The following is a 26,359-nucleotide window of genomic DNA, read 5'->3' on the forward strand; positions in this document are numbered from 1 at the left end:
CCCAAGTTCCCATCAACCAGTGATTGGTTTAAGAAGATGTAGGGGGTGTGTATATATATATATATATATATATATATATATATATATATATATATAATGGAAAATTACTCAGCCATAAAAAAGAAATGTTGCCATTTGCAGCAACCTGGATGGACCTAGAGAATATCATACCAAATGAATTAAGTCAGACAAAGATAAATATTATATGATATATCTTATGTGTGGAATCTAAAGAATAATACAAATGAATCTATATACAAAACAGAAACAGACTCACAGACATAGAAAACAAACTTATGGTTACCAAAGGGGAAAGGGAGGGGGCAGGGATAAATTAGGAGTATGGGATTAACAGATTAAAAACTACTATGCATAAAATAGATAACAAGAATTTACTGTATAGCACAGGGAACAATATTCAATATCTTGTAATAACCTATAATGGAAAATAATCCAAAAAATATATAAAACAGAATCACTTTTCTGTACATCTGAAACTAACACAATATTGTAAATCAACTATACTTCAATAAAAAAAGATTTTCCATTTTATAGAGAGGTAACAGATTAAAGCTGTAAAAGAAAATGAATTCCTACTGAAGAAAACATTCCTCAACATCTGTCCTCAGTTTCTTGGAAATGAAGTTCACCAATTTTCAGTAAGGTCACTGACCTAATTAAGATTGATAAAGGTGTAAACTTTCTCAGGAACCAACACATTTAGAGGCCATGTGTAATATATAATGGTGACTGATAAAAATGTTTGTTTTTTCCTCTCTTAGGTGGTCTGGGGACAAACCCCAGCTCATCTCCGTGGGTGATTTCTTTAATGGCATCCTTACTTTGATTATTTTTTTTAAACATCAGGGCCTGTGACTCTACATGGCATGACTCTATCCAGTAGTAGCCATTGCATAGATTTTCGCTAATATAGTTGCTCTGAATCTTATGGAACCCTGTAAAACCAGTTGCAACCACAGCCCAAGCAAATTCTGATTGTTTCCATGCAGCAAAGGCATACTGTGAAGATGGGTCTCCTTTCCACTTGCTGCAGTTGCCCGAGACTTTCCCCAGATGACATTACCCTTCCTAATCGTCTCCACTCATCTACATCCTTCCCAAGATCTGAATCCCAATTCAGATCACCCCTCTTCAGTGTTTCCCTCTCTTCGGGGTACTCCCACATTGATATCCTGCTGTCCTTAGTAGGCTATACTACATAATCATGATTATACACTGTTATACTTGATTATATACTGTTTCAGGTCATTCACTACTGGTTTTTGATGTGTAATTTTTGTTTACTAAACTAAACTCTTTGAAGGCAAATGTTGCACCTTACTCATTTATGAAATAATTTACAGCATAGTTCTGAATGGAACAGAAAGCAGTTGCTTAATAAATAGTTGTTGGCTATTTTGCTCACTGATTTTAAATCAATCTCTCAATTGACAAGTATTAATATTTATGATCACCACCTATGGTCAAGAGTTTCTGTGAGGCATTATGAAATTAAAAAGAGATATATGTGTCCTCATTCTTAAGGAGCTTTCAAGTCAGGGAAATGAAGTATATGGATATAAAAAGTGATAGAAACACATGCAAAATAGGGTAAGTGTCAAATAGAGGTAGATGATTTGTACTAGAAATTCAGAAGAACCTCAAAGCCCTGGGGCTGTGGGGAGGGTGGTCAGCAATGGCTTTACAGTTAGAGTTGCCAGATTTAGCAAATAAAAATACCAATACCTAGTTCAGTTTTAATCCAAATATTGCACGGGACATACTGAAAACCATTCCTTGCTTTTCCGAAATTCAAATTTAACTGGGTACCTTGTATTTTATATGGCAACCAGAGCAAATGGACCAGGATCATAAGATTGAGTAGCGTTGAGGAAAGCAAAGAAGAGAGGAGGTATATTTGTTATTGTTGACATGGAAATGGGTTTATAAAGAGAACATATGGAAAACTTTTGTGAGTGGAACAGTGAGTTTACATAAGGATGGATGATTCAACTCAACTTCAGGGAGCATAATTCACTTCCAGGTCTTTGTGAATGGCCTTCTCTGTGTTTCAGGAGACAGCTTTTTCACAGACTACACTTTTTAGAAGTTGTGTCCTGATAGTAAGTCTTCTTTGAGGTCAATTTGGCTCCAAGATTTTGGGTAAGATGTTTTGAAATTTTGCTCATGTAAAAGGGTTGCTGGAACTTAAAAACATTATGTGTACATTAAAATGAACATGGATATATACAAGAATGTTAGAATTTCAAGAATTTTAAATGTGTAAATGTAAAAGAAATTTGAATTTGAGAGTTTAGTTTTGAGTCCACCCTTAGGAATATTTAGGTGAGAAAGTTTGAAAAGCACAGTTGGTAATAGGTTGGTTCGCTGTAAGTCCTGGTTTGCCTGCATCGTTCTGGTTTAAGCCCATTAATAACATCCCTATTCACGGTCAAAACGTTTGGCTATTAGGAGTCATCCTAGCAATAGGAAGCCATTGAACGTTTTGAAAATGGAATTACCTGATAAAAGCTCTTCTTAGACCTATTTGGCCGTTTTATGCAGAAAAGACCCATCACTAGGAGACACACTTAAGAAACAATTGAATAAAGTTCAGCAGGTAACGTGGTTTGGGGAAATGGTAGTGCAGAGGAAAAGGAAAGGGAAGATGCAGGGGACTTTATGAAAGATGAATTGATAGAAAAGAATAACTAAATTTGGAGTCAAGGGCAGATGGAAGAGAGTGAGAGATCCTCACGGATGAGTAGCCAAGGGAAGCTTTCCAGAAAAAGGGTTGCTAAAACTGAGTCCAGCTCATCTAGGATGAGCTGACCTTGTAGAAAATAGACCATGGGTTGAGATATGGAAATATATATAATTTGAATAAACTTTTTTATTGACAGTAAAACAAATTCCAAGCAAATGTGAATGCTATTAGAAACATGTTATTAAGATTTCACTATTGAAACTTCATACTTTGAATTGACAATCATTTTCTTCATTGGTTTTTGGAAATCAGCATATATTAATCTTTTCACTATACCCAACACCAAGCAGAGTGTGCATGGTTTGTAAGGATGTGGGAGGAGATAGGTAATTCCATATAAGGTTTTTTCATTGTTGCTTGCATTTGCTATTTACTATTAATGTTTACAGGTAAGTGTATTTCTCTAGTAAATTCATTTAAAATTCAACCCACATGATGCATAATGATTTAATAGCAATATCCACTTAACCTAATGGTGTATGAACGCTGATATTTTTTCCATTCTTCTAAATGACTACAATGAACTATGAATAATGGCAACAGCTGCGATTTGTTGAGACCAAACAATGTACCAGGCATGCTGCTAGCTGGTTGCGTGTATTTTCTCATTTAATCATCTCAACAATACAATGAGAGGTACTATAATTAGTCCAGATTTACAGATGAAATTAAAAGACTCAGAGAAGTGGTGTAGCTTGCCCAATGTGCAGTAGATGATAAAGTGTGGAGTTTAGTTTGAATGTAGGTCTGCCTGAATCTAAATGCTTTGCTGCTAATGTTATTCACTTCCCCAAGAATTTGTTCAGGTGTATTACACTTACCTTCACCATCTACACGTTGTTTCTAACTAGAAAATAATGCATATTATTACTGATTTTTAAAATAATGAGTTCAAGACTTTTTTCTTTCCCATTTTTTCTTTGGCATTTGTTGTTTAACTTTATTGACTACATGGCTATAGGTAAGTGTAGGGGTTTATAGAAAGAAAATGTAACTTTTCTTTTACTTGTGGGTTTTACTTGGTACAGAGATGGCTAGAAAATGCAGGAACAGTTTCTCGAAAGGAACTTTGAGTATATGTATATTTTATTATATGAGTAAATATATCCTTACACACTCATATTACAGCTAATGAGGTAAAAAGAGAAAGTGGTAATTATCTAGGTAGGTATTTTAGGATAAAAGTACTTTTGCATCAGTTATTTGGATTGTTATTTTAAGGATGATATATTTTGGTAGGCAATCATCTAAATTTTCTCAATTTTTTTTTTTTCTGTGTGTGCGTGTGTGTGTGTGAATCTGGAGACTGTAGTCCTCCCTCGAGGAACAAAGAGTGGTTGAGGAGAACAATACAATCCGTACTAGAGATTTAATTATCAGATTAGATCTTGGGATAGATTAAAATAGCAGAGAGATTTTGTTTACTTAGTAAAATATGAAATAGACACACACACATATATATGTATATACATATAAAATTATTTCTCCCATTTTTCTAAATATATATCACAAGCTCTAAGCCCTTTGCTCAAAATTTCAAATACATCTTAATTTTATACACTTTGGGTTTCTACAAGACAATAATCTATATTATTCATGACAATATACTCCATTACTTTTGAAAGGCTTGAATAATTAAAAATAAGTGTTTTAAAAATGTTCAATTTTCTATTTCACCTGGCTTGTGTGGGAACGACCATCAATATGAGGTCTCATACTTACTTTGTTGTTATTTTATTTAGAATCAGTAGTATCACAAAAATATCTTCCATTTATTCATTCTGGGCAAAATTTTATTTGACTCAGTTTTGGCTAATGCAGAGTATAAAAAAGAAGTAATATGTATTAGACTTCCTGTTAACATGTGAAAGACAGTTAAGGAATGCTCTGAAAATGTCATTAATGTACTACTTTGGAAGAAAATATCTCATAATCTCTGGATGCGCTACTGGTCTGTGTTCTCACATAGCAGTGTTAACCATAAGAACAGAGTCATTCAGGGAACTCGTTGCCTGACCATGGACTTGTGTTTTGGGGGTTCCGATGAAGGATGCTCAGGGTCTATTAGCACATTGCTTTCCCTCCTTTCCTTTCTCATGTTTTACCTGCGATCATTGATCATTTTAGTCCAGTAGGGGGTAGGGGTGGGATTTCTTGACAAGTCCTAAGATACTCAGTTTGGAGTCAACCTAAATTTCTTCTTTTGAAAGGTCTCTGGGAAGAAAGTAAAGGACAAAGTTAGATGATATACAGAATGCAGGATATAAGTTCCTTGCAATGATTTTACAGCAAGTAGATTTGCATTTGTTTCTAAGAGATTTCATTGACAACATTTTTTTATTTGAAGCTTTCCAATTTATATAAACAGTGAATTAAGAGCACCTCTTTCTTTGGGAAAAAATGCTGTCATTTCCAGGTAGGGGCATCTTTAGGATCTGGCAAGTTGGGGGCGATAGTTGTGGACATTCCTGGTAGTCCTCATTGCTGTTGCCAGGGTTTAAATGAGAGATAATTGGAGAAACATGGTACTCTGCTAATTGATTCTAAAAAGACTCAAGACTTACACCCACAGTCATTAAACACTGAACCCACACTCTACCACTGATCTCCTAGATCTGACTTCTCTCTGTGCCTCCTATTATCTGTCTTTAAATAGATGGGAATCCGTTACCTATAAGCCCTTTTTTTGATGCCTTCTTTATCCATGTCATAAATTAAGCTCCTGCAGCTCATCTTAACTTGATTTTGGCCGTATTGTGTTATTGTGTGTGTGTGTGTGTGTGTGTGTATGTGTATGTGTATTGTGTTTGGTAGTCTGATTGCTTTGAGGTCCTAGAGCCTGAGGTCAGATTATTTTCTAAAAGTCAAATCTATCATCCTGTTTAGAAATACTTTCAGGAGTTCCATCACTGATTTTCTTCTTGAAAGATGAAATAGACTAAAATGGTTCTATTTAAAAACATTTGCATACTATATTGGCTTCAATTTGGACCCTAAAAAAACCTTAGCTTGATGAATATGTAATTGAGAATTCAACATTTACATGAAAAAGAAATCTCAGATTTTTCAAGATCTATTTTAACATCCCAGAAGATCACTGATATGAAGTAATGTTCTAGATATTTCTGCCATGATGATGTAATGCTAATCTATATAAATATGGATTCAGTTTATATTTGTTCAACTCACATCTCCCCACAAGGATTATGATCTCCTAAGCTGTAATAACCAGGGAGGTTCTGAAAGATTAATATTTTGATCAGCCAGAGCAGCATACTTTTTCTATAGGAATAGATATCAAATCAAGTAAAGGAACATTTAAGAAGGTCAAAGCTGTACAACCCATCATTGGATTTTACAGAAACATATGAGGCTCTTAAATTTCAATTCCACTGATTCTTGGAAAAACAATTGTGACAAGGAAAAGAAATTGGGTGACATGAATCAGTCCTTGTGATAAAAATTGTAATAAAAGCAGTAAATTGTATCAATTTGGGACCTCACCTTACTCTTGATTCCAGGTCAAGCGCCTGTTGAGTTTAATGAGAATTCCGCTGTATCATGCAGCATCTTGTTCTTTTATCTTTCCCCTGATAAAGAAATTCTTGTAGTTCTACATGGAGACCAAACTATGCTGTGGTTTACAGGGGTAATGGGAACACTTTATTCTATCTGCAATTCAAGATTTTATCAGCAAGCCTAATTCTGGGTACCGAGGGATGTCTTTTTCTTAAGTCACCTGTAGTAGTCACAAGCCTAGGATGATAGCTAAATTGGTTGGGACTTAAATGAGACAAAGCCAGAGTGAAAGAACAGAGAGACCATTCATCTGGCTGAGTGGAGTTCCCGTAGAGGAATGACTCTTTTCTCCCCTTCCCTTCAGTCTCCTGATGGGGAGGCAACCTCCATTTGAGGGCTGTCATGATGTTCTCTGAATTGTGTCTCCACAATGGCTGAATGTGACACCCAAGTGATTTAAATCTCTTCCCATTATTTTTTAATTTTTTGGTTGCAGAGTAAAAAAAAAATACTTTGCATCCATTCTTAATTCAGCAAAACATACTTCTTATGCAGACTGACTATTGCATTTCTGAAATAGGATTCATCCCATCATATACTAGAACTTGAATTAGTAAAATTTTCTACCAGGAATGAAAAACAGTATAAAAAGCAAGTAAGAAAAATGTTGGGAGCTTCTGAATTCCACAGTCCATTTTGTGTCATCACTGTTACAAACAAGATTAAAATATAAAAGACAACTTGGTCCAAGAAAAGTTTTCTAAATTTTCCTTCTTCTACATGTGTTTTGTTTCTTCTGGAAATAAAAGGTCTTCTAAGAAACTGTAATTTCAGTGATGCAAAAGTTTTGTATGCTCGTGCTATGATAAATGTAGTTTTGTTAAGTTATTGTTCTTTGTATGCCAAAGTATCACTTTGCCTTTTTTGTAATAAAGTAAATGGCTACAGAAAGGATAAAGAGATTGAAATTTGGGTTTTGATTTATTTGAAATAAGCAATACACATCACAAAAAAACCCAGAAAGATTTAAAAAGTAACCGTATGTTCTCTTACAGGTGGATTTCATAACACGCTTAACCTATAAGATACAAACAAAAATACCTGAGTGATCAGGAGGGTTTGTTCATACTTCGAGGAAACATATTATGAGGTTTTTAGTTTGTTTTGGTTATGCATTTTGTTTTTCTACTTTAGTGAAATCTCGTTGACCTGGATTGGTGAGCAGTTCCTCAAAAAGAGTTACTTTAAGGTCATCAATATAAATATGTTTAGATTATTAATAAGTCTGCATTTTGTCTAATGCAATTGGAATCACTAGCCTTAGCATCGTAGAACTGGAAGGAACAGCAGAAATAATCTAAATAATCTAATGATAGTCTCATTTTATACATGAAGAAATCAAACTTAATAACCTTAGTTTTTTTAAAGGCCTTCCCCCACTTTGGGGATGGCAGATGGTGTGGTGGTGGTGATGACAGGGGCAGAGGGGAAAACAGCAATGGGAGAAAGGTGTAATAGTGGAAGTGATGAAAGGCTTTTAAAAACATCATCTTTCTTCAATATTTGACTCTTTCTCCTGCTTCTAAATCTGGTTGTGCATTTTTGATGTTGGGTGATATAAAGCAATTTATTTGTATTGTGGCAGTATTTTTTTCCTTTCCTAAAACCTAAGGATCATTGATCTCCTCTTCCAGAGCACTTGGAACAGCCTTTCCGAGGGCTTCACACACTTTCATCCTTCTTGCGAAGCAAGTTCATCTGCATGTGAAGACCAATGCCTCATGTATACATACGAAATTCTTGGAATGCATCCAGAATGGTGGTACTTGCTGCTACTGCTGACCAAGGCAATATATATGTACCATGTATTACTTGTAGAATTCCTCCATTTACAAAATTTTCATGAAGAATGGCATTTCTCTTTTACTTTACAAAATTATGTAATGTGTTGCGATTAAACTCGCTCTTGGATAGTAGCCCAAGTCTTAATTAACCCCATGTTTCAGGTAGGAAAATAAGTATTAGATGGTGACTGGATTATATGACCTGTGAGGTCTTCTCAAAACTTAAGATTTTTCTGTTAAGAACTTGAGCAAGTCATTTAATTTTTCTGGACCTTTTTTTCATTGATATTTGGTATTTCCAAGCTCTGGAATTCTATGATTCTACAAATTTAGCAAATATTGTCTTTAAATGAATTAACTTCCTCGTTACATGCAGATTCATTTTCTTTTGTGTTTTCTGCACTAAGGGCTTTCTTTACCTACCTTCTTTTAAACAAATTATTTTAAGGCATTACATTTTTAAAGAAAAGGAAAACTTACTCTTCATACTTCTGCTTTGTAAATTGTTTCCTCTTTCCAAATCTTGGTATTTCATAATAAATATTTACATGATAGACACAAAATGTTATATAGAATGTGATTCATAAAGCAACTCATCATGTGAATTTCAAATTGTCAAACTATTTGAGCAAATTTAGCTTTTCCCCATACTACAAGGAAGATCTATTTTAAATATATATAAAATATATATATTTTATGATTAGGCTGAATAGGTGATTCATAAAATATGAGCTTTTTGGATGCCATCTGGAGCCCCTTTTGAATCCATGATACTCATTCCTAAGATATGAGAAAGATTTCATGTTGGTATAACTGGTTGAGTGAGATCAGAATAACCTATGCTTCTTATTTTCTTTGTGGCAGCTAGTACTACAAGACTTGGTCATAAACACTCCCGGTAAAAAACTGAAGGTAAAATGGTATCAAGTGTTTGATCTGAATTGATAAATATGAATCAGAATTTGGCATAATAAATTGCTGATATTATTTTAAAAATCATAACTTGGTAATACATAATACTTAAAGGCACAATATGGGCTTTCCTTCACGTTCTGATTTCTCTAGATTTATTCAGCCTAAATACATTCATAAAAAAGTGTACTTGTGGTTTGGGATATTGCTCACAATTTCAAAAAGTTGGCCAAGTAATAATGTGTAGAGCAGGACAGAGGATCTGTGTATGAGGATGTGGTGACAATTCAGAAATGTCTCCAATGTTTGACTCATGCAATTCCATAAGGCTGAGTTCCCATCTCCCTAAAAACAGAAGTGACTCAAACTTAATTGTTCCCATCGCAAAGGGCTTTGAGTCTCTTTTCCTTTCAAAGATACAGTCATGTTCCTGGCTTGTTTCACAAAGCTTAGCCCTTATTCCTCTACTGTTGGGTTTGCTGCTAATCGTTTCTTCCCAACTATATTTAAGTTTTTTGAGGGCGAGAGAAGGTGTCTCATTTAATGCATGCATGTAGTTATATGTAGCAGTTAGTGTTCTATAAATGCTTATCTTTTGGTGGCTGAGCAGGGAGGAGCTGTCACCAGCTGCAAATGATACCCCCTGGATCTGTCAGTGGCTCAGCTGGCTTCCCATTGAGACTAGCTTAAGAGTGGGGATTAGGAGTCCAGATGTTGGAGCCAGATTGAGCTCACCGATTATCTTCACTAAATTTACTAAATTCCTTTTATGCTACAGACTGGTATTTCTGGGTGCTTTGAAGTGGGCTACTTATCTCACTTAGCCCTTATCCCACAGCTGTAGCTATGGCGATAGTTTCAAAATGGCACTAGTTAGTGGCACAACTGTAATTGCTTGGTTCCCAGGCAAAATTTAAGCAGCCCCACCTACCTCTATCCTTCATAAGGTCAACTTCATGACAACAGGTAATCACCTCTCTCTATGCAAGGAGAAAAAGGAGGCAGGTGAATGTTTCCTCTGCATTCACTTATATGTTCTGTTGCTTTTTTGGCCACAATACTGACTTAAGATGAGTAGATATTACCTTGGGATAATGGAAAAAATATGAGTAAGAGCTGAAGACTTACTTGGGCTCTAGCTCAGGATCTATCCAACCTTAACAATTTATTAAACCTTCTAAACATGAGTTTATTTATCCACAAAATGGGGATATTATTGTAAAGATCGAATTAAATAATGTATTGTGAAACTGAAGTGCTAACTCATGTAAGATATTGTTAGCAAAGATTAATCTTCTCTGATTTGCTCTTTATTCTTTGAGTGACTTTTGAAGTCTACAGGCCGTGGCTATAGTGAAATGCTGTGGCATCTTGCTTCTTGTAATGCTGTGGTTTCTCTTCATCCTTAGCTCATCAAATTACCAAACATAGCCAGAGCCCCTACTTATGTCCAAGGGACACTGTAGGTATAGTGGTTGCCTAAGAGGGCTCCACGGTCAGACTGATTTGTTTCAAATCCTGACCTTAGCACCTACTGGATGCACGTAGCTTTCCTTCCCTGCCTTCCTTTCCCAGCTGTGAAAATGGGCATGATAATCTTCTCAAGGTGCTTGGGACAGCTTTAACTGCACTCAGCACACTACACTCAATACACATTACCCAATAGTATCATTACTTCCGGCCACAAGATGCTGTGAGGGTGACAAAGTACATGAAATGTAGTTCTGGCCTAAAAGAAGCCCTCAGTATAGTTGCATATAAGGTAAAGAAATGTCTGTAGCAAAACACACAGTTAACAACTTTTCCCGGTAAGGCAGCTGGAGTGAAGAGAGAGGATTTGAGATCTGAAACCCGCCTTTGCCCTGAACAAGGTGTGAAACTTCGACAAAGTCACTTAACTTCCCTTAGCTTCTCCTATCCTTCCTTGTCCAGTGGGAATAATGAAACCTAAGAGTGCCATAAAAATGAAATGGGAGAAAGGGCATAGGGACACATGACATGTGACTGGTTCATGAATAGTAGGGGACAATAAGTGATGGGAAATATGATGACCACAAAAAGGTGCTGCAAGTAGGTATGTGGCTAATCCCTAAGCTCATTGTTAGACAGTAAACCTGTAGAGTTCACAGGAAGAAAGATCAAGGAAAGCTAGATTTGAAGCTGCCTTGCAAAGCCTGCTACTCTTTGTCTCAAGCAGAACAAAGCTTTTACAGAAGCAATTCTGAGAAATCCTATTTGACTTCTTAGTTGACCGTCCTCATCCTATGTATTCACCATTCACGTCTAAAATTTAGCAAAAGTGATAAAATGTTGGCTATTTGTTGTCAGCAGCATTGTCCCTTTGCAAAAGTGGGTAGGCGTTTATTCTCTTCGGCTATGCAAGCAGGTCATAAAGTTCATCATTCTCTCCCAAGTTATACTTTTCTGCAATTCTTCTCTTGCATAAGTTGGAATACAGCTTCCTGCAACTCATAATAAATACAGACTGCTACTGTACACGCTTGAAAAAAATTCATTTTAAGACACATTTCAGCACGTGGAATCCAGTTCTTTCAAAGCAGCATAATTCAATATTTCTTCAATGTTAATGTTGAACTTAGAAAAAATTCTCATGCTAGATACTGAATTTCATTTTCTTTTATTTGTTCTACTACTAAGCATTTTTTTTAAACCAACTTTTTGGTTGATAGAAGAGATGCAGTTCTTTTCTTTCTACCATTGTGTTTTGGTTAGGCATTTCGGAAGCTTGTTCAATTTTTTTAAAATGAAAGAATGTCTACATTTTCTTTAAAGCTGAACTCTTCTACCCACTGCAATATCTTATGACCTTGTGAGGATTTAAACTGTATTGATGCTTTCATATAAAGCTCCTCCTTTGTCATTATTTCACGTTTATGAGAAAGTAGGAGTATTTCTTATCATCTGCATTTTATGGCTTATAAATATGAACAATATTGAATATTTTTATATGTAGATTGTTATTATCAACAGTATCTAATTTGAAAAGGACTATACTTGTAAATGTAAACATATTTCTATTAATATGCCTATAATTATGTCATATAATTCCAACTTTATGTACCATGTGTTTATATGAAATGATATTTTGGAGGCAAAACAAAATAGTTGTAATGCTCTTTTATAGCAGAATTACACTCCCTTAAGCCTTTGTCAAGCCAGATGTCAGATGAATGCTAATTTGATTTCTCAGGATATTTTTATTATTTTAATAATGACATTCCAGTAACATTTTAGTGTTTTACTGATCGGTACCTGGAACACTACTGATTGAAAATGTATTATTTTCATGAGTACGGGGAGAATAATACTAAACTCTAAGTATCTATATCTTTTTTCTTACTACAGTCATCTAAGGAATATTCTGTTTGTACTGTTCGGCTCTAGTATTTTTGTTGTACTTATCTACTAATGGGTGGAGAGTAGCAAGGCTAAATTTATCCAGGTAAGAAATACCTGAAGTTATCCCTGAAAGAAAAGATCTAGCTAAAGGATAGGTGTTGAAAATAGAAATAGGAGAGCAGGAGAGTTCCAGGAAGGGAGGAGACTGGAGAAACAGAAATGAGAGATTATGAAACAGTCAAGTGATGTGAGATTTGGGTGAAATTGATGGGTTAAGAGGATTTTAGGAACAAAAGACTCTGTGTGCATGTGTGTGTGTGTGTGGTATGTGATGTAATTTCTTCTTTCCTGCTCTCCAAGAAACGTCAGGGAAGACTTTTACATTTTAATGTTTCTGGAATCAGTTTTTATTTCTACTGAATGTGACATTTTATGTTGATGAGCCTTACTGGGTAGGCAAGAAGGGTTAGTTTTACTGAAGCTATATATGTATTTGACAGAGGATGAGATATGAAGTATAATGGGGAAACATGAGATGAGAAATAAATGCAAAAGAAATGTATTTTTAATTCTGGCATTACCTGGAATGGATTTATCTTGGAGGTGTTCTATATTGGCCGCTGTGTCATAAATATCACATCAGTTTTCCCTCTACCACAAAGAATTATTGAGTGATGCTCATTTCCTGAATTCCAAGTAATTCCAGTAGATTTGTTATTATATGTAGAAATTTACAAAGTATAAGAATTTAGTTATTTACTTTAAATTAATATTTTTATTTAGTGTTTTCATCATCCATCTAGGGTGTCAGAGAAGGGGATTACTCTTTTGGATTACAAAGTGCTTAACACTGAATCCTTACTTAATCCTCTCAACAACCATGTGATGTTTTAAAAAAATGAAGTATAGTTGATTTACAATATTATAAGTTTCAGGTGTACAGCATGGTGATTTAGTATTTTTGCAGATTATACTCCATAATAGGTTACTAGGATAAAGGCTATAATTCCTTGTGCTATACAGTATATCTTTATTGCTTATCTATTTTATACATAGTAGTTTGTATTTGTTAATCCCATACCCCTAATTTGCTCCTTCCCTCTTCCCTTTGGTCACCACAAATTTATCTTCTATGTCTGTGAGTCTGTTTCTGTTTCACATATACGTTCATTTGTATTTTTTAGATTCCACATATAGGGAATATTATACAGTATTTCTTTCTCTGTCTGACAACAACCGTGTAATTTAGGTGGTCTTATTTCCCCCTGAGATATAACTGAGCTATACGTGAGATATACTGTGAGATATAACTGAGAAAATTGTAGTATAGAAATGATAATTCACTCAAGGATTATCAACTAGTGAATAGGTGGAGCAAGATGTAAAATTATATCCATCTAATCCCCATACCCACCTCTTATCTGCTAGAGGTCTCTTAGAGCACTTGAGTGGCTCTCTGTACTTCCTAATCGATGGTCTTAGTATATCATTATATGCTGCCTCATAATATTGTAGGGTAGTGTAATAAGATTGTTAAAATGGTGGAGACTTCTATTTATAGTTACAAGCTACTATTACTGGTTATTATTTTTTTTTGTATGTACAGGGTCCTGTTTTCTTCAAAAGACTAAATTCTCCAAGGGTAAGGACCATGATTATTTATATTTTTACAATACCTAGCATAGGCTTCAGAACAAAGTTGGTATTTGAATCTATTTTACTGCAGTTAATGCCATTAACTATTTTTTTAACATCTTTATTGGAGTATAATTGCTTTACAATGGTGTGTGAGTTTCTGCTTTATAACAAAGTGAATCAGCTATACATATACATATGTCCCCATATCTCTTCCCTCTTGCATCTCCCTCCCTCCCACCCTCCCTATTCCGCCCCTCTAGGTGGTCACAAAGCACCGAGCTGATCTCCCTGGGCTATGCGAATGCCATTAACTATTAATAAATTTAGACTGATGGTAAACCCACTTAGTGTGTGCCTTTCCTCACTTGTGCCTATTGTTACTGGACAGGAGAAAGTGCTACATTTTATTAGTTTTGTTTTTATTATATATTATCATATCTAATATAGATGTACTATATATTAGGTATATTCATATATATATCTAATCGAATCCTATCTAATACATATATATATATAAATATATATTAGATATCTATATCTTTTTATTGAAGTATAATTGACTTCAATATTGTATTAGTGTCAGGTGCACAACATATTGATTCTATATATATATATATATATATATATATATTTTTTTTTTTTTTTTTTGCGGTACACGGGCCTCTCACTGCTGTGGCCTCTCCCGTTGCGGAGCACAGGCTCCGGACGCGCAGGCTCAGCGGCCGTGGCTCACGGGCCCAGCTGCTCCGTGGCATGTGGGATCTTCCTGGACCGGGGCACGAACCCGTGTCCCCTGCATCGTCAGGCGGACTCTCAACCACTGCATCACCAGGGAAGCCCTGATTCAATATTTTTATACATTATAAAATGATTCCCACAAGAAGTCTAATTACCATCTGTCATCATACAAAGTTATTACAATATTATTGATTATATTCCCTATGCTGTACATTACATCCCTGTGACTTATTTATTTTATAACTGAAAGTTTGTACCTTTTAGCCTCCCTCACCTATTTTGCCCAACTCCCCTTTCTGCCCCCTGGCAACCACCAGTTTGTTCTCTGTATCTATGACTCTGTTTCTATTTTGTTTTGTTTGTTCATTTGTTTTGTAGATTCCACATATCAGTGAAATTACATACACACACACACACACACACACACATATATTTATGTATACATAGATACATATATCTTTGTTAGACCTGTGTTCTGGCCCTAGCTCTAAAACTTACCACATGTGAACTTTACTAAATTCTTTGAGCTTAAATTTACTCATTTTTAAACAGAATGACATGTATACTATGCCCATCTCATAAGGATTATAGGAAGGTTAAAAAGTATGGCACAGGTGAGTATTTTCTGAGAACTACAAGGTCCCGTATTGATAGATCATGATATCCAATTTTTCTTTTGAATGTTTTCAATCTTCTGTGTTTATCTGCTCCTTTTTTTTATTCTAAAAGTAAAGATTAGGTCAGAAATTGAATGAAAAGACGATTTTAAAAGCGACAGGAGTCTTGGATCATGTAATCTGTGCATGAAAAGGCTAGAATCAACTCTGGTAATTTGTCATGTGTTTGAATAATGACTATGAGAAGGATGCTAACTGGCATTGCTCAGATAAAGCTATAAGACTTAAAAAACAACAGTAGATATTAGTGTGTCTGGAACAAAAAAGAACCACGCAGTAGTGAAGACAATTATGGTCTGAAGCAGCGTTCCAAGGCAGGCTGCAGTAACTGGCTGCTGTTCAATCGCCTGAGATGGTTGGTGCCCCTCCCCATTAGAGTCTGGAAATGGTAACAATGACATCTTGATGTGATTTTCTGGTCTCAGTTTTGCAACAGTCAAATGTTTTATACCGTTGAGCTTTATCATGTGAGTTAGGTTTCTATTTACTAGGAAGCCCAAACTGAAAGATTGTTATTAGGTTTACTGTAAGCAGTTTTGTTGAATGGAAATTAAATTTTATGGCTGCCATTAATAGAGAAAAAAATCTTCTGAAACAGGGAGTAGAATGAAAATTTAAACTTTAAAAGGCTTTCTTGTACAAGTATTTGTGGAACTAAGTTTAGATGAATTTCATCCATTTCTTTTCTGGATATAAAGACATACAACTAAAAGGTTGACAGATTCATATTACTGATCATCTATTGTGATACTAAGGACTTGTGCTAATGGATGATGTACAAATTCTGACATCCAAAGTACAATTATTCCAGAAGAATAACGGCTAAATAAGCACACTTATAAGCATTGCTTTACAATTAAAAAAATCAATTCCAGATAATACTATATTTAATGGACTATACAAGAACTGTAATTATTTTTGATCACAAAAACAAATTTTTAAAATCTTATAATTTTTCATAGTATTAAATATTTTAATCTGGAGGTCAACAAAATTGCAAATGAGGAAAAGCCTTAAAATTTTGTTATGGTTGTACAGTATAATGTGTGACTTCTTTTCTTAAGTACAATTCCTAGAGAAGCTATATTTCCAGATGTCTAGCAAAATGATTGCTGAAATGCATTAATTAACCTTTACATTCACATAAAAGTGTTTTGTGAGAACAAGTGTACACAAAATGTTATCGTAATCATGACTAATAAAAATGGGTTATATAAACATAGGTTTTACTACTGCAGATGTCTCCTTGACAAATGACAGGACCTGATTCCTTTATTAAAAGATAATTAGAAATGTTTTGCAAGGGAGTCAGAGCCTTCCCACAGATCTCTCTTGCCTGAGTGTCTGCTTTTGAGGTAATAAGATGGAGAAAGTCTTGAAGTAATATCTAATGCTTATGTTAAATGTGAATGCCATGGCTGTATCCCTCTTTTAGCTCTAGATTTATTTCATAAAACAAAATATTAAGATTAAACATCTAGGGTCTACGGAACCAGCCAAAAGCCCATTTTGAAACGTGTCAACCGGAAGATACTGATTAGATTAAGTCAAGAATTCTTTTTTTTCCAGAAAAAAAATCAGTGTCCACAAGAGAAGTCCCTGCTGTGTTCTTAGTTGAGTCTTCAGAGAGTGACGTGATCCCATACATTAGAGCCCCCAAGGTCTTATAGCTCTCTTTCACCAAAAGCCTAAATCACGGCAATTATTTTAATAAGCCCCAGGTTAGCTATTAAAATAGTCATTAATCTGAATGTATTTCATCTTCAAGGTGGATCTGTGCTCAGAAAGGATAAGACCATCAGGCTTGTTAAACAAAATAGCAGTATCACTGGTTCAAACCCCATGATGGGAACACCTCTGAAGTCTACCAGGGTGCTGGTTAAGGGCGAAGATTCTGGAGCCAGAAAGCCTGGGTTCAAATTTTGGATCTGAATAACCGTGTGACCTTGGGCAAGTCATTCCTCTTTTCTGCACCTCAGTTTCCTCATCTGTACTAGTACATACTTTTTAGGATTATTGGATGATAAACATGTTATAACATGCTATAAATGAACATAGTTAATATGTGTAAAGTGCTTAGTGCCTAGCATGTTATATACACTATATAAGGATGAAAGTAATAAATTAAAGTAACTTCTTATAGACACTCTGAAATTTACTTCTATGCCAGAGAAATGATCCTTGAAAATAAGCAATGTCACAGGAAAATTGTTGATTGAAGGACCAGTCAGGAAATTTTTTGCCTCATTCTTCAGGGTCCACTAGTTTAAATTTCTGTTATCTCCAAATGAGGTATACATACAGCTACAACAGACTGCTAGGATTAAACATTTAAAACACACATTATTTTTATAATGCTGTCTTAGCATGTCTTCTTCCTTTTTAAATGTACCAGGAGTTGCAAAATTGAAAGTTTCCTAGCTTTTGAGAGACCCTGAAATGAACAGTTAAAAACAACAGAAACAAAGGGATGGATAACCTTGAGGCTTAATCCAACTTCATGGGGAAAAACAGTATATCCTATTATCTCTATGGTCAGTTTTATTTGGGACCATGTTTTTAGTGCCCTATTTGGGAAATGGTAAATTTCTAATTTGAGATATTTCATGCATAGTATCATTTTTGCAGGAGAGCATTTCCCGAGATGTGGTGATGTTTGCAGTGCCAGCCACCCATTTGCAGGCCAGGACTGACATAGTACATCTTTGATGATATTCCCTGAAGACCCATTTTTTACCTCTAGGTTGACTTTCTTAGAAAGTTAGTATAGAATATTGGAATTCCTTTATTGGCTTAAGTAAGCAGAAAACACACACGTAATGTTTTCAAATATACAGGCATACTCAATAAATTATTAATAATTTGCTCATGTGGTATCCAGGAAGAAATGCTGTTAGATAATTTGGTAAGTAATAAGTATGGGATATGCTGAGAGACAACTTTAGTGATGCTTAATCCTCTGTGTTAATTTCTTTAGTATGTAGAGTATTTGCAATGAATTAGCCATATGGTAAATGGGGTTACAGACTTTTGCACTATATTCCATAACTAAAAGTTTCTGAATTGAACATTTTGTTCTGCGCATTGTTTTGTAAATGACAGTAAACTATCAGTATTGATTTATCAGCCTTCTCAACTGTGCTGCAAGCCACATTCATTTTTTTCTTACACACACACACCGCCCCGCCCCCCAAACAGAGTCAAATTCTTATTTCCACATTTCTCTTGAAGGTCTTTTGCTGAATCCTGCAATACGAATATATTTAAAAAATCCAATTAAAAGAGAATGACGGCACAGAACACATAACTCCCAGAGGAATAAAATCCTTAAGTATATGAGTTTGGAGGTGAAATATTTTGTAAAGATTGCCATAGACTTGAATGTTAAGACGTAATGCCAGAGCTTATTGCGGGAGGAACGTGTATATCACAATTTTATATTGCTTAAACTGATGTGTTTGGTGGCTAGAATTGGCATCTTCTGGAAGCTTGTTAGGAATGCAGAATATCTGGCTTCAACCAGACCTACTGTATTAGAATTTGCATTTTAATGAAAATCCAGGGTAATTCACATGCACATTAAAGTCTGGGGAGCATAGTAATATGAACCTATTAAATATTTTATGGTTGGATTATAGGTACATGACATATAAGAGAAAAAGAATTTCCTACCATTGCAAACATTAAAAAATCCACTTTTGATAATCCTAAAAATTAGTTTATGCTTATCTATTTCTTCTTATTTCATGAAAATTAACATAAATTTTCTACTAAATAATAAAACTACAAGGAGGTACTCAATAATTACTGAAAGCTGACATAACATTAGATTTAAACGTTCAAGCTGAAATCACACTGGATTTGGTTTAAAAGGTATCCTTTAAATGGAAAAAAAAAAACAGGAAGTGGGAAAAAGAGTAACAGCCAGTTTAGGAGGCCCCTCTCAGTATCACATTTTATCTACCTGCTTTATCTACTAACTTGACATCTCTCTGGAAGTGGTGAGTGACATTCAGGTGTGTCCTCAACACTGAGCACATTTTAAATAAATGAATAACTAAACAATGTTTTTGTTTAATTATTCCTTTATTTAAACATTGAAACATTCTGTTCCTATATAATCTTGATATTACTACTGACCACCGTATACTATTTATCCACTACAAACCCCCTAATAACATAAATGATATTACAGTAACAAGGTAATGATACTAGAAAGTAAAATCATCAGAGAATAATTAAACAGGACCTACACCTACTTCCAGATTATGAACATGGCTCATTTCATCTCGTCTCCTTGAAAAAGTGTACAAACCCTTTTCATTCACTAGGCTAAGCATGGCATTAACTTATCCAATAAGCAATTGAATGCTCCAGATAAAAGACGTTCTTAAATAGCAAGTATTTGGAACAGGGTTTAAATCAATCTACTTCTTTGGAGAACCTGAGTGCCCTCTAGTGGGGTGAAAAGTTAATGCAGACTCCAAGCCTTGGTTCTGGAAACATCTGGGTCACTGGCTAATTCCGTTTTTTCTTTTTTTTTTTCTTTCTTGTCCGGAAAATTTCTTGCATTCTTCATATAAGGTCACAGGTTCTGTGACAACAGAATAATGTGTGTTTTCCTAAGACCGCAGAGGAAACTGGTGTGAGCTGGAGTTAGATATAACAGCTTGGGGTGGCCACACCCAAAGCAGGTAGCCACCAGCTCTGAGGCCAGCTTCATCCAGGCTGTGTGAGCAGTGAGCTGTTGGGGTGGGTGTATAGTCGGTTGGAATAAAAAACACGAGTGACCGATAAGTCAGGAATTTTCCTAAAGATGGTCTGGATTTATCAATGAAAAAAATCCTCAATTACTTATATAATTGACTTATCTTCCATTTCATTTTTAATTGTACAGATTTAACTTTAAAACTCTGCTTAATGGCTACTACTAAATATTCGCAGAATTGAGTAACTATTTTGAATCTAAATTACAGGGAGGAAAGCTATTTTATTGCATGAACCGGCTTTATGACACTCTGAGAGGACATTTCTTGAATCTGAGGAAAACGTAGCCTCCTGCAGCATTTCACCATTGAGAACAAGTTATTTGAAGGTAAATATATTGTGCCAAATGATTAAACGCTTATTCCACGATCTGTCCATTAACAGTTAAAAGAATATGAAAGTAAGTAAAAGTATTTTTAATGCAACAGATACATTTCTGCTAAAACTGTTAATGATTAAGGACAGAGACAATTGCTCTGGCAATAAAAACACTCCCTTCCCCCTTAGAATAATTTGGTACAATTATTCGGTAAGTCACATCACAAAACCATGGTTAATTTTAATTAACTTTAAAGTTGTGTATTTTAATGACAAACCATCCAATCCAATAATCATTGATAATTATCATTGAAAAATTTATTTTCTTTCAGAGAAGTTTACCATGCGTAGGTAGACAACCACCACCCGGTGTATTAATTTATATCATTAAACCAGCTACCTGCCTTGAGCTACACTGGGTCAGTAATGCTTACTGCAGGCTCAGCTTACTCTCCTGGTACGAACTATGCATATAAGATTAAGTGATAAACTACTGCTATTTCTCTTTCAATTTTATCCTGAAAATTTAACAAAATCCTCCTCTTTACACTTCTAGTTATTTATATATCCATTTATAAGGTACCCACTTCATTAGAGAAGATAACAGGGAATATTATATGCACCTAGTACAATCTTGCTGAATACAATAATTGTTTAATGAATCAGGAAAAAACTCCCGCCCTGGTGATTAACTGATTATGCTTTGCAACTGGAATGACTTCAAAATCCATTATTTTAATAATGCAGAGGTTGTACTTCTTTTCATGATTTGCTTACTCATGGCAGAAAGGGCTCTTGCGTTTGTCATATTTGGGGTGGGATTTTTATTATGGGATGGTGGCTATTTCACCATCCATGTTTCTGTGCAGAATCGAGTCGGTATCAAGAATCAGCAATTGGAAGAAGAGTTTAGCAATAAAAATAAAAAGTTAAAATTTTGTGCATAACCTATATTTATATATTTATAGATAGGGTCTATGGACCACAAGGTGAAGATCAACATATTTCAATTATATACGGATATTTTCATCCATTGCGGCCACAAACAATTCTCCGCGGAGAATTTTCCAGCAATCTTTGGTACACAAGCCCTGCCCTAAGCAAGCACCTGCACTTGTATCTGACCCACATGAACGTACAAAGTCCCTGCAGGAACCGAACATGTATTTGTTTTATAACGTAAAATGAAAGGGGGAATGCATACTTTTTTTGGGAGGGGGGTTGGGAACAGGAGGAAGAAAAGAAAAGTGAGCACAACAAGGGTTAATCCTTATTCAAATGCAGTCATTCAAACCTTTTAAACAAATATGGCCAGTGAGTCATGAAACAATAATAATAATTTAAAATAATAGCAATAATGCTGCTGCTGCTGAGTTTGCAGACGCCCTCCTGCCGCAGAAACCTCTCGGTGGAGGTGCAGAGCGCAGAGCGAGAGAGCCCCCACCCCCATTCTCAGAATCTTGCCGGACTGCCAAGCGAACCGCGAACCGCGGGAGGCCGGGGTAGTTCAGGACACTGCGCAGAAACCCGTCTCCCGGCTGCACCCACGCGGGCGAGCGCCCAGCCCTGGGGAGGGGGAGCGCAGGGCGCGGCGCGGGGCTCTGCAGGGTTGGCTGAGCTCCACTCGCCGGCTCGCCACGTGCGCCCCCATCCGGCCAGCGGCTGTCGGGTCTGGGCCCCAGCTGGGAAGGGTGGGGCCGAGGCCCTCGCTCGAGGAGCGAGGGTCTCTCCTACCGAGACCATCCAAGGGGTCTCCATCCAGGAAAGCATGGAGAACAGGGCGTGGGCCGTGGGCTTCGGCTGAGGGAAACAGCCCCATGCTCCACGGGATGTGGGAGGGCGAGAAGAGACCCTCCCCGCGCTCCTTGGAAGGGGTCACCTCTGCGGTCCCGCGGCCGGCTGGGGTGGGGCCGCGCCTTTGTGTGGCCGGGCGGGGCTCGAGCCGGCCTTTCCGCAGAGCCACGCACTTGGCTGGGAGGGGCTCGGCGCTGGGACTCGGACCAACGCCCGCTGTCTGCGCACATCGAGGGGCGCCCGGACTGTTCTGGACTGCGGGGCTGGAAAAAAGGACTCTAGGACGGCAGACCGCTCAAGGGCCCCTCCCCAGCCCCCTTTCCTTGCCCAGTATCTGAGCCTGAGGTCTTTCCGGCTCCGCCTGGGAGGGTAGGGCAGGGCGGAGCTGACCAGAGCAAGCCCTTTTGGCCTCTTTTCCCCCTTCTCCGCATCCCGCACCAGGTCCCGCGGAAGGGGTGCTTCCAGCCGCGACCCGACCTCGGGTCCCTCCCTGCCTGTTTCTCCCGGGGCCACCGAGCGCCGAACCGAGGGGCACTGGAGGCGCAAGACCCGTTGGGGATGGCGGCCCTGGATCCGGAACCTCGTTTGGTCTCTGCGTCTCGACCGTCTCTCCGATACAGGCTGAGCCTATGAAAATTGCCGATATTTGGCCCTGTCTGACCTACAAAACAGATATTTCACTTGGCTCAATTTAAGACCTTGACCTCTTTTGTGTCTGTATTATTATGTATACTCGTATCTAGGTTCCAGAAGCTTTTCCCCCAAACGATCAAATGAGTTCAAAGAAGGCTTTATCGCGTTTATGTCTAATAACCCTATGTAATGTGGTTTTGCAAAGAAAAATGTTAACCCACCTTTTCCCCCTTCCCTCTGTAAAATGGAACAATGAGGCCAGGGTGGGGAAGGCGGGGGCAATGGTCAGGTCTCACTCGGAAGCCGAGGCTGGGAGTCCGGGCGTGGCGCTGCTGTCTCCCCAGGGCTGGGCTCCTGGGCGTCGCGCTGCGCTCCGCACCCGGCCCCCTTTCCGCGGCACCGGGTTGGGGGGAGGGGGAGGAGGAGGGCGCCAGCGCGGCTCCGCAAAGGGTGGGGCCGTCCGCATTGTGTGCCCAGCGCTGCAGGTGCCTCCCCCCCCCGCCCCCTGGGACGGCTCGTCCTCACACAAAGAAACCCCACCCCAGAGCCTGCGAAACCGCTGTCCCTCCACCCCTCCCCAACCGCGCGCTTCCCCGCCCCTGCAGCTGCCCACCCGCGCCCTCCGTGCCCTCCCGACTTCCTCTCTCCTTCCCCTCCCTTTCCCTAAAACAAAAGAGTGTAGGTCTCCCCCCACCGCCAACCCCGCCCCGCGCCCTCACCTCTCCGCACCGCGCCCCAGGACTATCAGTTTTTCTGACCAGACAATGCCATACATTTGCCCGGTTCTTCTCCCGCCTCCCTCGTCTCCACCCATCTTTCAAACAGCCTAGATGGGACCGCTTTGACTTTGCATTTTTCTTTTTCCTTTCTCCCGCCCCCTTTCCTCTCCCCTATTTTCTTTCTTTCTTTTTTCTTTCTTTTCTTTTCTTGTTTTAACTAGAGAAGAAATAAAGGATGTTACAAAGCACTTTACAAAATGTCCCTTAACCCCATTTAAGGCATACAGTTCGAGTAGACCCCTCCCCCGCCACGACTGAGCCTTAATTTTAAATATGGAAAGAGAATAAATTCGCTACCCATGGGACGGCAACTTACCTGCTTCCACATTTAAAAACAAATCCTTAGCTTTAGATTTCCAAGGATCCCCTTTTTGCCCTCCCTCAAACCCCAGAGAGGCCTCCAACCTTCCCGATTGCTATGTTAACAGTAATGTCTTTTTCTCTATAAAATATCTCCGAATGTCTTCCAAGCTGTAAGAGAGAGGGTGAGAGGTGGGCTCCAGGTCGAGCCGAGGAAGAACGAGGCGCGATGCCTTACCCATTGCTGTTTTAGCCATTGTAGGAATGTGCAGATGCTGAGCGTTGGCGAAGGCGGAGGGTCCAGCTACAGCAGCGGAGAGAGCGAGAGAGAAGACTGAATAAGGCACTGAGTCTGCAGAGTGGGACCGTGCGAGAGAAAGAGCAAGAGGCAGGAGCCCATGAATAATTATCACTCAGAAGCTCAAGCAGATTGGCTCCCAAGGTCCCCTGACATGACTCCCGCAGAGTCAGAATCTCCAAGCATTAAATATTGATCGGCCAATGGTGCTGGAGTACAAAGTACCAGAATGCAGTTTGAAATGGAAATCAGTCCTTCCCTGGCAGCTCCCCCCGTTTTGGGGGCCTGATAGTACAGTCCAAGTAGAGTGGAGCCTTAGCCCAGAATCCTTCTAGGAGCTAAGAACTGGGCTGTACCTACCTGGGAGCCAGGAGGCTTGACTTGATTTGCACGTGTTTCATTGAACAAATAGACATAAAACAAGGAAAGGGATTCAGAGGCCTGAGAAGTCTTCATGCCATGCTGACTGTCGGAAACATTTGTTTCAACACTGTTTTTACACGTTCATGTTTCTTCTTTCACCTTTGGCCATGTCTCTGGTAAATTCTAGTCTCTCAAGGTGACCTCATGTCTGGCTATGGTGGTAACTCAGAGGAGAACTGCACTATTGTCCTTTGTCTCCTAGCACATCTGAACTAAGATGTCGCTGGACTCTTGAGGATCTCTCAGTAGAGCAAGGCCTGGTATTTTCTACTTTTGGCACAGAAGGAAGGGGCTGCCTGGGTTGCTTGGGAATAAGGACAAGTAGTGATGGTCTACCTGGGGACTTTGTGGAAGAGGATGAGAGTTAGCCTCCTGTGACTGGGTCCTGTCCAACTGGTAACAGGGCAGAACCAGCTTGACTGGTTGGCTTGAGCATTGGAGGAGCCACAGGTGGGTGGATGCCATGCTACCCTGGAGATGTAGGATTACATGGATAGAAACCTCAGTGACCTTTCCAGGGCTCTAAGGAGAACCCTTTACACTGAAAGCTTAATGGAGCCGAGAGGCATGATCTGGGGCATGATTTTTTTCTGAGATCCAGAGCACCATTGATACAGGGCAAAGAAAGATGTGTCCATGTTTCAGGCTGAGCAATGTGAGGATCTCTGAGACCAGTTGCAGAAAGTGATTCATTACAAACAAGATATTCCTTAATTCCTTCCTACTCACTTAATGAATGCCATTCATTAATTCATTCTTTCTCACTTGATTCACATGAATATTCATTGAGCATTTACCATGTGCCAAGCTCTGAGGATAGAGCAGTGAGAAAGCTTTCAGGACTTGTTCTCATGGAGATTTTTTTAAATTTATTTTTTATTGAAGTATAGTTGAATTACAATGTTGTGTTAATTACTGCTGCACATCAAAGTGACTCAGTTATATATATATACACATTCTTTTTCATATTCTTTTCTTTTATGGTTTATCACAGGATATATATATATATTTAAACATCTTTATTGAAGTATAATTGCTTCACAATGGTGTGTTAGTTTCTGCTTTATAACTAAATGAATCAGTTATACATATACATCTACCCCCATATCTCTTCCCTCTTGCGTCTCTCTCTCTCCCACCCTCCCTATCCCACCCCTCTAGGTGGTCACAGAGCACCGAACTGATCTCCCTGTGCTATGCAGCTGCTTCCCACTAGCTATCTATTTTACGTTTGGGAGTGTATATATGTCCATGACACTCTCTCACTTTGTCCCAGCTTACCCTCCCCCCTCCCCGTAACCTCAAGTCCATTCTCTAGTAGTTCTGCGTCTTTATTCCTATCTTGCCCCTAGGTTCTTCGTGACCTTTTTTTTTTTTTTTTTTTAGATTCCATATATATGTGTTAGCATACGTTATTTGTTTTTCTCTTTCTGACTTACTTCACTCTGTTTGACAGACTCTAGGTCCATCCGCCTCACTACAAATATCTCAATTTCGTTTCTTTTTATGGCTGAGTAATGTTCCATTGTATATATGTGCCACATCTTCTTTATCCATTCATCTGTTGATGGACACTTAGGTTGCTTCCATGT

The 26,359-nt window shown here is 38.0% G+C and overlaps 1 protein-coding gene across 1 annotated transcript in view; it reads right to left on the bottom strand.

Moving 5' to 3' along the window:
- The window catches only part of STMN2 (stathmin 2), a 50,423-nt gene extending 26,055 nt beyond the window's left edge, over positions 1 to 24,368 (bottom strand). Inside the window, exon 1 of the mRNA XM_082600725.1 lies at positions 24,285 to 24,368. Within this exon, the coding sequence (XP_082456851.1) occupies positions 24,285 to 24,303 (19 nt within the window). The 5' untranslated portion in view covers positions 24,304 to 24,368. The remainder of the gene's footprint in view (positions 1 to 24,284) is intronic.
- Between the last annotated feature and the right edge of the window lie 1,991 nt (positions 24,369 to 26,359).

The sequence above is a fragment of the Mesoplodon mirus genome (assembly GCF_964341445.2).
Source record: "Mesoplodon mirus genome assembly, chromosome: 16".
Classification (NCBI taxonomy): domain Eukaryota; kingdom Metazoa; phylum Chordata; class Mammalia; order Artiodactyla; family Ziphiidae; genus Mesoplodon; species Mesoplodon mirus.